At 59.1% G+C, this 14,411-nt stretch overlaps 2 protein-coding genes across 9 annotated transcripts in view; both read left to right on the plus strand.

Moving 5' to 3' along the window:
• CACNA1S (calcium voltage-gated channel subunit alpha1 S) overlaps nucleotides 1-7,346 on the plus strand; it is a 29,674-nt gene extending 22,328 nt beyond the window's left edge. For 2 of the 5 annotated variants that reach the window (XM_046904103.1, XM_046904104.1), the window contains 14 exons: nucleotides 3-68; nucleotides 333-424; nucleotides 780-939; nucleotides 1,361-1,488; nucleotides 1,920-2,016; nucleotides 2,526-2,628; nucleotides 3,552-3,653; nucleotides 3,777-3,901; nucleotides 4,276-4,404; nucleotides 4,817-5,007; nucleotides 5,693-5,748; nucleotides 6,215-6,312; nucleotides 6,569-6,673; nucleotides 6,864-7,346. In XM_046904103.1, the coding sequence (XP_046760059.1) occupies nucleotides 3-68; nucleotides 333-424; nucleotides 780-939; nucleotides 1,361-1,488; nucleotides 1,920-2,016; nucleotides 2,526-2,628; nucleotides 3,552-3,653; nucleotides 3,777-3,901; nucleotides 4,276-4,404; nucleotides 4,817-5,007; nucleotides 5,693-5,748; nucleotides 6,215-6,312; nucleotides 6,569-6,673; nucleotides 6,864-7,124 (1,713 nt within the window). In that variant the 3' untranslated portion in view covers nucleotides 7,125-7,346. Of the gene's footprint in view, nucleotides 1-2; nucleotides 69-332; nucleotides 425-779; nucleotides 940-1,360; nucleotides 1,489-1,919; nucleotides 2,017-2,525; nucleotides 2,629-3,551; nucleotides 3,654-3,776; nucleotides 3,902-4,275; nucleotides 4,405-4,816; nucleotides 5,008-5,692; nucleotides 5,749-6,214; nucleotides 6,313-6,568; nucleotides 6,674-6,863 lie in introns of those variants that run through there. The other 3 variants (NM_001397699.1, NM_001397698.1, XM_015298692.4) reach the window with 2 other exon arrangements.
• Nucleotides 7,347-8,370: 1,024 nt separating this feature from the next.
• Nucleotides 8,371-14,411, plus strand: part of KIF21B (kinesin family member 21B) — a 31,646-nt gene continuing 25,605 nt past the window's right edge. For all 4 annotated transcript variants that reach the window (XR_001470141.4, XR_001470142.4, XM_004934814.5 and 1 more), the window contains exon 1: nucleotides 8,371-8,461. Coding sequence is in view for 2 of the 4 variants with exons in the window: in XM_004934814.5 (XP_004934871.2) it covers nucleotides 8,424-8,461 (38 nt within the window). In the remaining 2 variants the exon portion in view is untranslated. The remainder of the gene's footprint in view (nucleotides 8,462-14,411) is intronic.

Raw genomic sequence — 14,411 nt, forward strand, 5'->3', positions numbered from 1 at the left:
AGGCTCTGCCCTATGTTGCCCTGCTGATCGTGATGCTGTTCTTCATCTATGCTGTGATCGGGATGCAGGTGAGAGGGGCACAGGGAATTCCTCTTGAACAGAGATAGCCCTCAGCCTGGTAGCATCTGCGAGATGGGATGGAGAGGGACTGGCTCCTCTGCCGGCCACTCCCAGGGACTGCATGTGGTGGGACCGCTTTCCCCTCGTCATCAAGGATGCCCCCAACCCCAAAAGCCTCAGCACCCAAAGCCAAGTGCTTAAGGACAGAGAGGCTTTGGAGAGTAAGGGATGCCCAAGGAAGGGTGCTGGAGACCTGACAGCGTGATTTACAGATGTTTGGGAAGATTGCCATGGTGGACGGAACCCAGATCAACCGAAACAACAACTTCCAAACCTTCCCACAAGCTGTGCTGCTGCTCTTCAGGTCAGTGCTGGCAGCTGCAGAAGGGAGCTGGGCTGCAGGTTGGTGCGGGAGCCCTCTGGCTCGGAGTAAGGGACACCAGCATTTCTGCAGCTGATTTATTTGCTTTCCTCAAGAAAAATGTCTTGCAGCAATGGGAGCATTTTAGGAGTGGTTCCTGCTTTGCCTGGTGTGGCTGAGCTGCAGACCAGGAGCCCTGTGGGGTTTCTGTTCTGAATGCTTCCTTCCAAGACTAGATTTTAATCAGAGAATTTTCAGAAAAATCAAGGGGAAACAACAAAGCAGGGCTTCCCGTGACTCCAAACACTTCACTTTGGAGCACGCAATCACAGATCCCAGCAACAACCCCTCTCTCCAGGTGTGCCACGGGGGAGGCCTGGCAGGAGATCCTGCTGGACTGCAGCTATGGGAAGCGGTGCGACCCTGAGTCCGACTACGCGGAGGGCGAGGAGTACACCTGTGGCACAGGCTTTGCCTACTTCTATTTCATCAGCTTCTACATGCTCTGTGCCTTCCTGGTATGGCAGCTGCTGCAGTCTGAACTCCCTTTGACACACTGGTCCTGGCTCGGGGCAGCTCGCAGCTGCTGAGCATCTCATGGGGCTGACCCCACAGCACCTTCCTCCCAGGGGCACAAATGCCCCAGCCCATCTCCCTGGCCATACTACACCCGGTGCTGCACTCCATGAGGCTCCACATCCCCTGAGTTCCATCACACAGCTCCATGCGCTGCTGTCCAGATGGGCACTCAGTGTACATGTTGTCTGTCATGAGGGTGGAGGGGGGAGAGCTGCCCCAGATTGCTGCAGCCTTTCACATAACGTCCTTGGATGGGAGGTTCAGTTCTGTATGGGGTCATCAGAAGCATCCTTGATTCTGGGTACCCTGAGCCCCTTCTGACCCAGGACAGCAACCTTCAACCCTCTCCTCTGCCCTCAGATCATTAACCTCTTTGTGGCTGTCATCATGGACAACTTTGACTACCTCACACGTGACTGGTCCATCCTGGGGCCCCACCACCTGGATGAGTTCAAACGGATCTGGGCTGAATACGACCCTGAAGCCAAGTGAGTGACCATGTGGCATGGCAGGTGGAGAGCAGTGCCAGGACCCGGGGGCTGCCCTCTGCTGCAACCCAGCGCAGAGTGAGCTGTAGTGCTGTCTGGCATTAGATCCTGCAGTAGAAGTGTATGTGGACTTACCACCTTGTCCCAGAGCCGATATGAGGCATCAGGAGGTTTGGGGACACCAGACCTTCAGTCCCATCCTCACCCAGTCCGAATGATGCTACTGACTCTTTCCATGCGGCTGCTCACCTTTTTCTACCAACTGTTGCCTTGGGGAGCAGTCATTTCCCCCAAGAGGAGCACAGAGAAGGGATTTGCCCACCATAGGAGTACAGGGCAGGCCATGAAGATGATCCCACGCAGCCCTTACTCAAAACCCTGTCCCTGCTTGCATGCCACCACCCTGCTGACACAGCGTGTCTCCTCTGCAGGGGCAGGATTAAGCACTTGGATGTGGTGACCCTGCTGAGACGTATCCAACCTCCCCTGGGCTTTGGGAAGTTCTGCCCTCACCGTGTAGCTTGTAAGGTAGGAGCCAAGCAGACGGGAGGGTGTGTGGGCACAGGGCTCCTTACCAGGCTGCATCCTCCCCTGGGAGGATGAGGAGAATTCAGCTGGCTTTCCAATGTCATCATTCATGCTCATACTCTGACCTCTGGTATTTACTGGAGAGGAGCTGTCAGGGAAATGAGTGATGCTGCAACCCGGATGGAATTGATGCATTTCAGGGTTCTGGGATTCAGGGCCTGCCTGAGCTCATCTCCACCCCCAGGGAATGGCACTGGGGTGCTGCTCCCCCGCAGCCCTCATTGCAGAGAGCTCTCCAAGCTGTGCTGGGGTGTTCCCTATCTGTGCATCCCCATCTCCACCAGGGGAGCTGAAGATTCCAGCTCTACAGTCTTGGCTGCACTGCTCCTGGCTTAGCTCTGCACAAAGCCAGGGGCTGTGTGAGGCTCACAGGGAGGGCAGCTTGTACATTTGTGGAGAGCTTACAGCCTGCTCTGCCATCCAGCTCACAGTTGCTGGTTGTTTTGCAGCGCCTGGTGTGCATGAACATGCCCCTGAACAGCGATGGCACTGTCACCTTCAATGCAACCCTCTTTGCGCTGGTGAGGACAGCCCTCAAAATCAAGACAGAAGGTATGAAGGCTGGTGTCTGCTTCTCCAGCATGGGAACCCTCTCCTTATGCTGCAGGGTGCACGTTATGCATCCTTCCCTGCTCTGTCTGAGGACCTCAGGGCACCTTGGTGGTGGGGCAAGACCCTCTGTTGCAACCTTCAGCTTTGTATCACTGTTGGACTATGGGCACATGCATGGGGATCAGGCCAAGGCTGGAGGTTGTTAGTTGCAGGGCTATGTGTTGCAACCATGATGAGCAAACCAATGCCACCCCAGCTGTGTAACTTCACTGTGCAGCTCAGGAGCAGTTATGACCCAGATCCAATCCCTGCCTCAGTGCTCAGCTGCTGAACTCCTTCCCACACTGCTGAGTGTAGTCTGATCCCCTGTACCTGCCATAGCACTGGTTGTTCCAGTTCTGCATCTCCCCAGGTGTGCATAAATCTCAGACTGGAGTGGAAAAGGATGGCTCCTCTTTGAATTTAGCTGTGCTGGGGAGGAGTTGCTTTCTTCCTTGCTAGCAGCATGGTTTGCAAAGCTCTACTTTGGTAAGAAACCACACCAACTTGTTTCCATGCCTGTGGGTTAGGCAGCAGCACATGAGAAGCCAGCACAGCAGGAGGTGGAACTGTGCAGTGGGGCCAGCTGAGGCCAGCATCTCCCAGTAGCAGAGCACCGTGCCTTCCCTTCAGCTGGGGTGGGGGGCACATCATCCAGCACGATGCGGGGAGCATTGGGAGGATCACAGGAGATCTGAGAGCATGGATGAGCGCAGACTTTTTGCTAAAATCAAAGCCTAATTCCTACAAAGCTCATGTCTGCTGGGTGGGGAGGCTGCCGAGCTGTCACACCCTGCAGGATCCTGGCCAGGTTTCCACACACTTTGTTCATGTCCACATTCCCCTGGGAATGAACCTCTTTGTCCTGCTCCCTTTTCCCACAGGTAACTTTGAACAGGCCAATGAGGAGCTCAGAACCATTATCAAAAAAATCTGGAAGCGAACCAGTATGAAGCTTTTGGACCAGGTCATCCCACCTATTGGAGGTACATCACCCACTGGTACTTCCCCATGGAGCCGACCTCCCCCTGCCTGGGGGGGCTCAGTTGCTGTGGCAATTCAGGGCATCATGGTGGGCAAAGTCATCAGGTTGGTTTCCTCCCCTCCAGATGATGAGGTGACAGTGGGCAAATTCTATGCTACTTTCCTCATCCAAGAGCATTTCAGAAAGTTCATGAAGCGCCAGGAGGAGTACTATGGGTACCGTCCCAAGAAGAACCCTGTAGAGATCCAGGTTGGTGGTGTGGTTGGTGGAGGGGTGATGCTATCTGAGGACAGGAGGGCACGATGGGGCATCCTGCATACGGGAAGTGAACTCTTCCAGCTCTAGAAAGCCCTCAGTGACTGGGAGAGACAGGGCTGAAATGGACATGGGGACCTCTGTCCCTCACGTTCTGGCAATGAGGTGGCCCCAAGTGTATCAGTGCTCAGTTGGTCACCAAGCACAGAGCCAACCAGCCGCAGGGTCCCTGGGGGGGCAGCTGGCAGGGCAGCATGCTACACCGAGGCCTAGAGACCAAACTCCAACACATTTCCCTTTCTAAAACCCAAAGTGAGAGGGGCTGTAGTGCCAGTCCACATCCAGCCATGCCTTCCTGTCCCCACCAGGCTGGGCTGAGAAGCATTGAAGAAGAAGCTGCTCCTGAAATTCATCGAGCCATCTCTGGGGACCTGACTGCTGAGGAGGAGCTGGAGAGGGCAATGGTGGAAGCTGCCATGGAGGAGGGGATATACAGGGTGAGCACACCCAGGTGGGGCTGTCCTACCCAGCCCCACTGCCATGTACTGGGACTCAGCATGGGTACAGCAGGAAGAAAATAGTCCTCAGAGATGAGCCTGACCATAGGCATGAAGTATATAGCAGTGCTTTTCCCTGAGCATCAGGACATCCTGGGCAGCCTGAGCTCTGGTCTCACAGGGATGGATTCCTGCTGTGTCCAAAGGTGCTGCCAGCCCAGAGGGTTTGTCACACCCCAGTACTGCTCCATGACGTTTATTACATCCCCTCTCAGTCTCCCCACCTGGGCAATGCAGCTTAGAGCACCACAAGCACGAGGCTGCCATTCCCATGGGCACCCAAACACATTTCCTCCGTGGGAATGGCCCCAGAGCTCTGCATCCCCTCCTGATGCCCTCCTGTTGCTTGCAGAGGACGGGAGGTTTGTTTGGCCAGGTGGACAGCTTCCTGGAGCCGAGCAGCCCCCTGCAGCCCCACGTGGCCAGCCAGAGGCCCCTGCAGTTCACAGAGGTGGGCAGCGAAGACCTCGATTCCCCCGTCTTCCTCGACGACTTCCCCCAGGAAGGCAACACCAATGTCAACAACGCCAACTGGCAGCAGGGGTAAGGGCTGGTGAGCTCCCTGCGGGCTGTGGGGGGGAATCGGGCTGGGTGCCAATGCAGAAATGACCCTGCAGACACAGAAGCTTTGTGGAGAAATTTGGCTGTTGGGATGTGAGGCAATGCCAGAGATGTCCCCAGGATGGGATATACAGAGTGAGTGCATTCTGGATGTGGGCTGTCATACCTACTCCCATTGCAACGTGTTGGGGCTACAGCAGTTATGGTCCTCAGAGGTGGCCATGAAAACCAGGAATATGTCAGTGCTTCTTTCTTCTCTCTGAGCATCAGGACATCCTGCATGGCCTGTTTCCTGCCTCAGTTTCCCCCTCTATAAGAGGACCCTAATTTTTCATGTATAGGGTTAATGTGTGACTCCATGCATCGTGTGCCCTAAACACCTTTCTCATCCTTCTCATCATTCCTTCATCTAAGGGTCATTAGGATCAAGGTAGACACAGGGAATGCATGGATGATCTTTTCCCTTCCCCACCAATCTCTGAGTGCCAAGGGCCACCAGTGCCTAACATGAGTACAAGGGTTACCAATGTAAGAGAACATCCTTATCCTGATTCTTGGGGTCTGCACATTATTCATCCATCCCAGAGTGGAGAAGATGGGGAGGGCTGCATCCTGGGCTCAAAGTGGTGGTCCCTGCTCGGCTGACCCCTCTGCCTGCCCCTGCCAGGTTGGAATACGAGGATGAGGTGCTGAGGAGAGCAGTGCCCAGGCCTCCAGTGCGGGGTGAGTGTCAGCATCATTCCTGTTCTGGGGCATGTCAGCCTGTCTGGGGTGGTGGAAAGGGCTGGTGACAGCAGGCAGGAGGAGGAGGTGCAGCCCCTAGCAGCTTGGAGGGCCAGCTGAGAGCCCTGAGCTCAGTGGGACCTGTCTGGGGAGTTCCAAGGGACCTCCTCCTCCCCACCTCCCGCCCTGCATGGTGGTGGAGCATGGAGCAGTGCCTTGGGCTGAGGCAGGACCAGGTACCCCATGCAGTGAGGCCACAGGCAGTGTTCATTTCCAAGAATAGAGGATCACAGACTGTTTCTCTTTCCTGACTCAGTGAGGAGCAAACGTGGGGCAGAGGCAAATGCTGGGATTTCCATTGGTCTCTATCCCCTAGATACTGTCCCCTTGGTCTTGATCCCCTCTGGGTGGCTGTGGTGGCCTTGCTCGTATGCCCATCTGATATTCCCACCTTTCTCTCTCCTAGAGCCTGACCTCCCCATCCCTTTGGAGAGGCTGCGGCGGAGGCGAGGAGCTGCCTCTGAGCATCACCCAGCATCGGGGCCATCCCTCCATCCCCAGCAGGTAAAGGGGACAGCATGTGTCCAAGGGAAGCACAGTGGGGTCATAGGCTGAACCTCCTGGGAAGGAGCATCTCCCTGCTGTGAGCCCAGCTTTGCTGGAGCCTCCTTTCCTCATCAGCTCGGGGAAGGAGCCCCCACCCCGGTGCTGATCCGTGCTGGGGCAGCTCAGAGCAGCATCCCTCATGCTTCTGGAGACAGGTCAGAAAAAGGAGGGTCTCAGAGTTGATCCCACACTCCTGTGCTTTCCTTTCATCCAGGGCAGCACAGTGACAGCAGCAGCATCCAGCTCAGAACACCGCTGGCATGAAAGCATTGACACAAACACATCTTCTACCCCCGCCATCACCTTCCTCATTCAAGAGGTAATGCGCAGCCTGGCAGAGGGAAAGGCAGAGCAGCCAAGGGGCAAAAAGGGATGATGAGATTCCATAGTGTGAGACTGAGGGGAAGAGCTTAGCTAGGAGGGTGGGCAGCAGGGCAAAGGCAGTGAGTATGAGCCCTTCTGCTACAGACTTATTCCAGGTGGGGCTGTGACCCTTTCCTCTGCTGCAGGCTCTGATCTCCGGAGGCCTTGCTGCTCTGGCCCGCGACCCATCCTTTGTTGCAGTGACCAGGGATGAGATGGCAGCCAGCAGCCAGATGGAGATGGACGAAGTGGAGAAAGCTGCAGTGGAGCTGCTACAGGGAAGAGAAGCACTGCAGGACACAGAAATCAGCTCTGCTCCCCGGGACACCTTGGCTGCATCAGCAGTCAGCACCCCGGGGCTCAGCGTGGCCGCATCCCATCAGACCAGCTCTGCTGCTCGCCTGTGAGCCGCCTGCCATGCAGCCCTGTGGGTACAACCCCGTTAGGGGGGATAACAGAGCAGTGCTGCACCTCTTCCCATCTTTGCCTGTGGGGCTGGTGGGCTCTGTCTGGCCGCAGGAGGCTTTTTGGACTGGGTCTGCAGGATGCTGGCGACAGGACAGGGTGATGCTGTGCCAGAAGGGTCTGTCAGGAGCTGGATGGGTCATTAAAGTGTCCCTGCTGTGTGACTCCGTGGGTTCCCCTTGTCCCCTCCTTCCTCTGCTCTCCTGGCTGCTCTCCTGAGCTGGCAGAGGCTCAGACCAGCTGAGGGAGGGGGTTTCAAGAAGAGCTGGTGGTGATTAGGAACCTGTTTAGTGGGCACGGTGGGGATGGGCCAATGGTTGGAATTGGTGATCTGAATGCGCTTTTCCAACCTTAATGATTCCGTGATTCATGTGGCAGCCCCAGTCCTGGTCCTGAGATCTTTCCCCACTCCCACGTGCTCCCGCCTCAGTCAGCCACTTTGAGGGGGCCAAGATCTGGCTACACGCTGGCATCCCAGCAGCTGCACCCTGCGTCGTGTCCCTGCCAGACCCTCCTCCTCCTGCTTGCAGCCCAGCCTGACCCGTGGGAGGAGATGGGCACCACCGGAGACGGCTTGGAGCAGATCTGCCTGGGGTTGGGAGCTTTGCCACTGGGGGCAGAAGGTCTTTGCTCTGCGGGAAGGGGTCTGCCTGAGGGCTGTTTTACAGACTTTAGTGCCCCGGAAGGAACGTCTGCCAAGCACTGGGGCAGCCCTGTCCCCCTGGGTCACCTTTCGGCAGGGTTCTTGCTTCAGCCCTGCACATCCCGATACGGCCCGGCGCACCCCGGAGCGGTGCCGCTGACCCGGCAGAGGGCAGCAGGGACCGACGGCAGTCTGTGTGCGCGTGTTCCTGCGAGCGTCCGTCCGCTCGGGGCCGCGCACCCCGCAACACCTCCGCTCTCGGCGGCCTCGTGGCCGCGCTGCCGGTGGGCGGATCCCATCTGGCCCCGCCCCCATCCTGACCACGCCCCGCCCCTCCCGGCCCGGCCCCGCTCTCTGCGGCCGAGGCGCGGCGGAGCCCCCGCTGCGGGAGCGACCCCGGCGGCAGCGCCCGGCCCGCCCCGCGGCACCTGGGGCCGCCCCGCCGCCCCCTCCCCCTCCTCGTCCTCCTCCTCCCCCTCCCCCTCCTCCTCCTTCTTCTCCTCCTCCTCCTCCTCCACCACCACCACCTCCCTCCTCCTCCTCCCGCAGACGCGGATGCTCTCGGGCAGTGGTGGCCGCGGTGCGGGGCGGTGGGGGCATGGCGGCCCCGGACAGCTGCGTGAAGGTGGCGGTGAGGTGAGCGCGGGGCTGAGGGGTTCGGGGGTCCCGGGGCGGGTGCGGCCTCCGGGGGGTAGGAAGGCGCTCCGTGCAGCCCCGGGGGCTCCGTGCCCATCCCCTCTGCGCCGGCATCCCCGAGCCGTGCCCGCTGTCCCCCGTCCCGCTCCGTACTGCCGCGGGGCTGCTCCAACCCCGCAAGACCCCGTAGGCTCCATCAGTGAACCCCGCGGTGCGGGGGACCCCCGGGCCGTCTCCACGCGGTGCAGTCAGGGCCGGGTTAGACCCCCTCCCGTGGGTGGTGTCAAAGGCACATTGAGGAAGGGGTCCCCCGCAATATGTATGTGTGGGGGGGGACGACTGCAGCATCTCCGTGTCCTTTGTGCTGCCTCTGAGCTGGGAACAATGCGCCTTACGGCTCCTGCACCTAAATAAAGGAGCTGCCGGCAGCACCTAATTCGTGGGCTGCCGGGGGGGCTCGGGGCTGAGGCCCTGAGCAGGACTGAGGGCGGTAGGCGAAGCCCAAACCTCCTGCATGCCCGCACGGCGATGGATGGAAGAGGGATGAAAGTGGGGGGCTCTTTGTTTAGCACTGGACCGGGCTGGGTGTATTCTGAGCGCTGCCGCTGGGGTCCTGCAGTTCGGTGCTGTTCTCTTTGCTTCTCTCTCTTGGGAAAGGAAAAATGAGCCCCCGTGTCCCCCGCCGAAGGGGTCATGAGCCCATCAAGGGAGGAAGGCAGGGACAGACCTGGAGCTGCCGTCCGCATAGCACGGGCTGGACATGTGTGTTCCTCCCACACACCCTATGGTTGCCCTGGCTCAGCCTGCGCCTTCTGGGCCAGCCCTGGGTGCATCGAGCCTTGTGGAGGGTGAAGGGATGATTGGGCCCTTCCCCATCCAGCTGCTCCTGCACTGCTTTCCATCATGGGGCTGCAGGATGGGGCAGCTCTGGGGGGGTCAGAGGGTGCTGTGTTACTGCTATGGGTGTGGACGCTGTGTGTGCACCGTGGGGTGCTGATGGGATGCTGCAGTGGGACTGCATCAGTCCTTGATGGAGGATACACAGAGGTGCTGCCCTGGGCAGAGCAAGAGTACAAAAGATGCTTCGGGTGCAGCGTCAGCGATGAAGGGGAAATGGTGGGTGTGTGGCTGTGCGTACTGCGTGTGTGTGCACCCAAACATCTCCCAGCGCCGCTGCCCTGTAAGTGGCATAGGGGTTTTCTGTGCCCCTCCATTCAAGGGGCTGAGAATGGAGCCAGGCTGGGGAGCAGTGCGGAGGTGACAGCATCCTTGTCCTGTGGGTGTTCCCGCGGTGCCTGTGTGGAGACAGGACGGGGTGTCCATGCAGGACCCTGACCCGGGGTCCGAGCGATGCCGGTGGCTGCGGGTGGAGATTTCCTGCTGGCCAGACTCTCCCCATCCTCCATCCTGCGCTTTTCTTAGGATGGAGCCTCACAACAAAGGCCTGGGGCTGTGTCCATTTCTCGAGGAGATGGAGCAGTGCTGTCAGGGGTGGTGGCTGTGGGGCTGCTTTGGTTGCTCTGTTTCCACCTCATCCCTTTAGCCCCCATGTGCCACGGGGTCAGGGCTGTCCTATGCATGAGGGGATCGCGAGCAGGAGGAGTTGGAAATGCACAGCCTTCCCTCTGCGGTATTGATGGGGATGGAGTGTCCATGGTGAGGACTGGGGTGGGAAAGGAAGGGTCCTTCCCTCTCCCACACTCTCCTTGGTGAAGTGATCCCCGCTTGGCACAGCGCTGGGGCGATGTAGCAGAGGTGAAGACAAAGGAGGGCTGGGAGTGAGGATGCTGTGAGACAAAGCAGGCAGCAGGCAGGTCAGGGGCTGGCGAGAAACAGCCTCTCGCCCCACTGCTTTTGTGTCAAAGCAGCCCCGGGGGGCTGGCGCTGGGTCCCCTCCCTATCACAGCGAGGATTCTCTTTGTGTGGCACCTTGCTGGGGAGCAGCCGGGCTGCGGGAGCCCTCAGACACCCACCCGCCATGCAATCCATGCAGTCCCAGCTCCTGGGATGGGGCAGCGAGGAGGAGGATTAATACCTTTGGGTGTGGCAGAATGGGGACAAAAATCTCCCTTTTGTTCCGTTATAATAACGTGGAGGTGCAGCTGTGCTGTTTATTCAGGTCTCTGTGTTGCTGCTGTTGGTGGGAGCGAGGTGGGCTCACCAATGTGGGGGAAGGGGATGCTGAATACTGGGATTTTGGAGGAAGGTGCTGTGTACTGCTGGGGTTAAATGGGCGATGTGCACAGTCCCACTGCTGTCAGGAGGTGCTGCAGCCACCAGGACCCAATTCTGGTGTCCCTGGGGTTGGGAGGTGGAGCTGCCCCGTCCCTGATGATCCCTGGTTCCCGCTGTTGTCCTGCCCTGGCACAAGGAAGCAGAGGAGATGCTGTGGTGTTTCTTGCTGTCAACCTCAATACGCAGCTTAAATCTCCTCCGTTCCCCTCCAGGATCCCCAGCTGGCGCTGGGGTCCCGCAGAGCTGGATGCCGGGGGGTATTTAGGGCACAGGGGGGTGTGTTCATGCTTCCTGTGCGCCAGCAGTGAAATGGCTGGTGGCTGCCGCAGCGCTGCCGTCAGCAGGGAGGGACGCAGGCCCAGTGGCTGCTGCTGGCCTCGCGGCAAGCTGGTGGCTGCAGGCAGGGCTCCCTTCCCTTTGCCATCAGCAGAAATCCTGATGCATTGCTTTGTGGGTGCCTCGGGGCTGCCTGGCTCAGGAGGGAGTGAGGGGCTGAGCCAGGTGCTCGGTGCCACATTTGGGTGCTCGGCAGGAAGCCCAGGGCTCCTTGTGCTCCGGGTGCTCACTTGGAGTCCTGGGGAGGCATAATGTCTGCTTCCTTCTGCAGGTGACCTTCACAGTGACTGCTGCAGCTCTGCAGCTGCTGCTCCATCCTGGAGCACGTTGGTTACCTGTGGGTGGGGGTACCCCTCTGCTGGGCACGTGGGCTCGCAAGCAGCTCCAGCGGCTGCAGAGAGCCGTGATCTGGGGCTGGTGGCCCGACAGGGCCCTGCTCCCCAGTGTGTGTGGCTTTGCTGTGTCAGGAAGGGCTGATGGTGTGCGCAAACCTGGAGAGTGTTCAGCCCCATGGTGTGGGGGGGCTGAGGAGTGGGGGTGGCTGCAGAAATGCTCCCTGGGACCCCAAACGCAGTGTCGGCTGGGGGAGCGCAGCACACGAGTGTGCCCAGGCGGCAGCAGCGACTCAGGAAGCAAAGCTTGTGAAATTGGGGAAGGAAGTTGAGTCGGGTTTCAAGTTTATTTAAACCCTGCAACCTCCAACGCTCTGCCGCTCTCATAAACACTCCTGCTGAGATGCTCCATGCCCCTGCGCAGCAGCATTGGGTCCTGGCTGCCTCCTGCCCTGGGAACTGATCCCATCTCCCTGGGAGCAATGATGGGATGTTCTGCTCAGGGACAGATTCCTGCAGTCATTACAGCGTGCCCCGGAGGGCCTCAGCTCGGTGGGAACGGGGTTGTAAAGCATCCTGCCCGCATCCTGCTGCTTCGTGGCTGGGGCTCCTCTGCTTGCTGGGTTGGTTTGAGATGTTTGGGCAGAGAGGGAGGTGAGACAAAGCTGGGGATGTGCCCGACTTCCAGGGTTACAGTGCCATGGATTTCCTTTCTGCAGGCGCTGGGGTGCTCCCTGGTGAATGGCACTGACCCATGGCTGCACCCCAGGACTGTAAGGGAAGCAGCATCACAGGCACAGGGACCACAAACCACCTTCCCCATCCTTTACCTCCCCCCGGGTCAGCCTAGGGCTCAGTGCTGGGGGAAAATGCAGAGCCCAGGTGTGTGGGCGAGAGGGTTTTTGCTGCGCCTGGCTTCAATCAGGCGCACGCTTGCTGGCTTTTACAGCGGAAATGTTAGAAAGGAGATGGAAACATCGCTGGGGCGGGGGGAGCGCGGCTCCGCTGCGCGCTTCAGTGCAGGGACGGCGCTGCCTGCAGCATTGCCCCGGGCAGGGTGGCTTTGAGAAGCTTTTAGTGCCTGCACCCAGTGCCCATCGGTGGGGATTTAAATCCTTAATGCCCCGAAGTACCAGGAAATTGGGGCTCCCTAAGCCGGAGGGCAGGACCGGCTGTGGCATTCCTGCACCAGGAGCGAAGCTGGGGGCGGGCAGGAGCAAATTGCAGGAGACAGAGCTCCAAACAGGAGCAAATCACAGGAGCCGGAGCTCGAAACCAAGCTGTCAGGAGCGCAGCTCCCGGGCTCACAGAGGGAAGGCGATACTCCCACCAAGCCCGTGCTAATTGAGGAGCCAGCCTTGTCTTTTGTGCCCTTCCCGCTGCCCCGAGTCCCAGGGGTCTGCTTCCTTCCCATTGCTGTCAAAATAGTCCCCACTGTGCGGTTAAACAGCCGGCAGGTTTGGGATGTGCTGGATTGCGTGGGAGACTGCTGCCAGGCTCTGCCAGCTGCATCCCTTTGTGAGCGACTGTCCGGAGTCTCTTTGCAGACATCCTGGTGGCGTTATGCACCCCAGGTGGATCGTGGACTGATGGGATTGCCAGCTGCTGCTCATCAGCTTATGGGGGCAGAGGAGGAGCGCAGAGACTTTGCAAACTCAGCCTGCTCCTGCTGCCCTCCAGGTGATGCTTTGGGTAAAGCTGAATCCCCTGCTTCCCGCAGGCCCTGCCAGCCCTTTCCTGTGGCCTTGGGTTGGGGTTCCCCATGGCAGGGTTCCTGTGCAGGCAGTGTTCCCTATTCCATTACAGATCCTGGTGCTGAGCAGATGGTGCAGCTTGGGGCCGGTGTGCTCCTGCCAGAGCTAATGAGCAGCACACGGTGGCTGCCAGGACCTGATTGAAAGGTTTCCCTAAGCCTGAGGATTAGGGGGCCCAGGGTCCTCGGGGGTTCACAGCAGCGGGGATTGCCCCATGAAGCTGGGCACAGCCTGCACCCCGTGATTGTGGCAAGCAGAGGGTCTATGTTGGGGTCACTTAAGGGATGGGTACAGTGTGGTGGCAGGTCCTCCTGCTGTGCCGTGTCCAGTAGGTCTCCATACACCCCTTGGCTCTGCAGAGGTTCTCTCATTCCCCCAGCAGGGGTGCGGGGACCTGGCAGCCAGCCCTGCTGTGTCCTTGGTGCCAGCCACACACTGGTGTGCAGGGAGGCTGAGCCCTTCCCCGTGCTGTGCTCGCTCCTGCTAGGAAATGCCTTGCTATATCTCTTAATCTGAGTGTTTTCTGACCAGACCTGGCAATCCCAGGGGAGCCTTATTCAATTTTCTCTGATTGCTGAGCTGCTTCCCTACTGCGGTAATTAAATGCTTAACTTTGTCTTGATTTGGGTCCAGAGCAACCTGTGTGCCAACAGCCGCCTCTGGGCAGCAAGGATTCTCCCAGGACTCAGTGGGGAGTGGGTCTGGGGTCTTGTCCTCCTTAGGACCCCATGGGACCAGGCTGTACTGAGCTGATCTCAGGGAGCTGCTATCTGCTGGCAAGGATGGATGATATGGTGCTTTTTGTGCTGGTGTGGATATATGGGAAAGCCTGGAGTTCTTTGCTCTGACCCTATTGCTGGTGGTGCGGAGTGCTGTGCCTCTTGCTGTGGAGAAGTGGGGTATGGGAGTGTGCTGCCATACCCTGCAGAAGGGAGCTCTGAAGCCCTTTGGGTTTGCTGTAGCCATGAACAGGGAGAGGGGAAACTGAGGCAGCAGGGGGCACGAGGACACGATTGCAGCCATCCACTTCGCTTGAATTGAACCTTCCTGTGCACTGGGGACTGTGTGGGGCATCCCAGTGGGTTCAGCCCCTTTTCCTGGCCAAGCAGTGGGTGAAGCCCTGCCATGGGGATGTGGGCTGTACCCCTCCCAAAGCCCACTCTGTTCTCCCTGTGGGCTCTGCTTCTTCCCTCAATCAAGAGGCACCCTGAGGGCCGCCCCTGGGATCCTCTTCCCCGTGGTGCCCATCGGGCCCTTGGCTCCCAGCCTGGCCCCAACAGCCCAGCCTTTGTG

This window comes from Gallus gallus, chromosome 26 (genome assembly GCF_016699485.2).
Source record: "Gallus gallus isolate bGalGal1 chromosome 26, bGalGal1.mat.broiler.GRCg7b, whole genome shotgun sequence".
NCBI classification, from domain to species: Eukaryota; Metazoa; Chordata; class Aves; order Galliformes; family Phasianidae; genus Gallus; species Gallus gallus.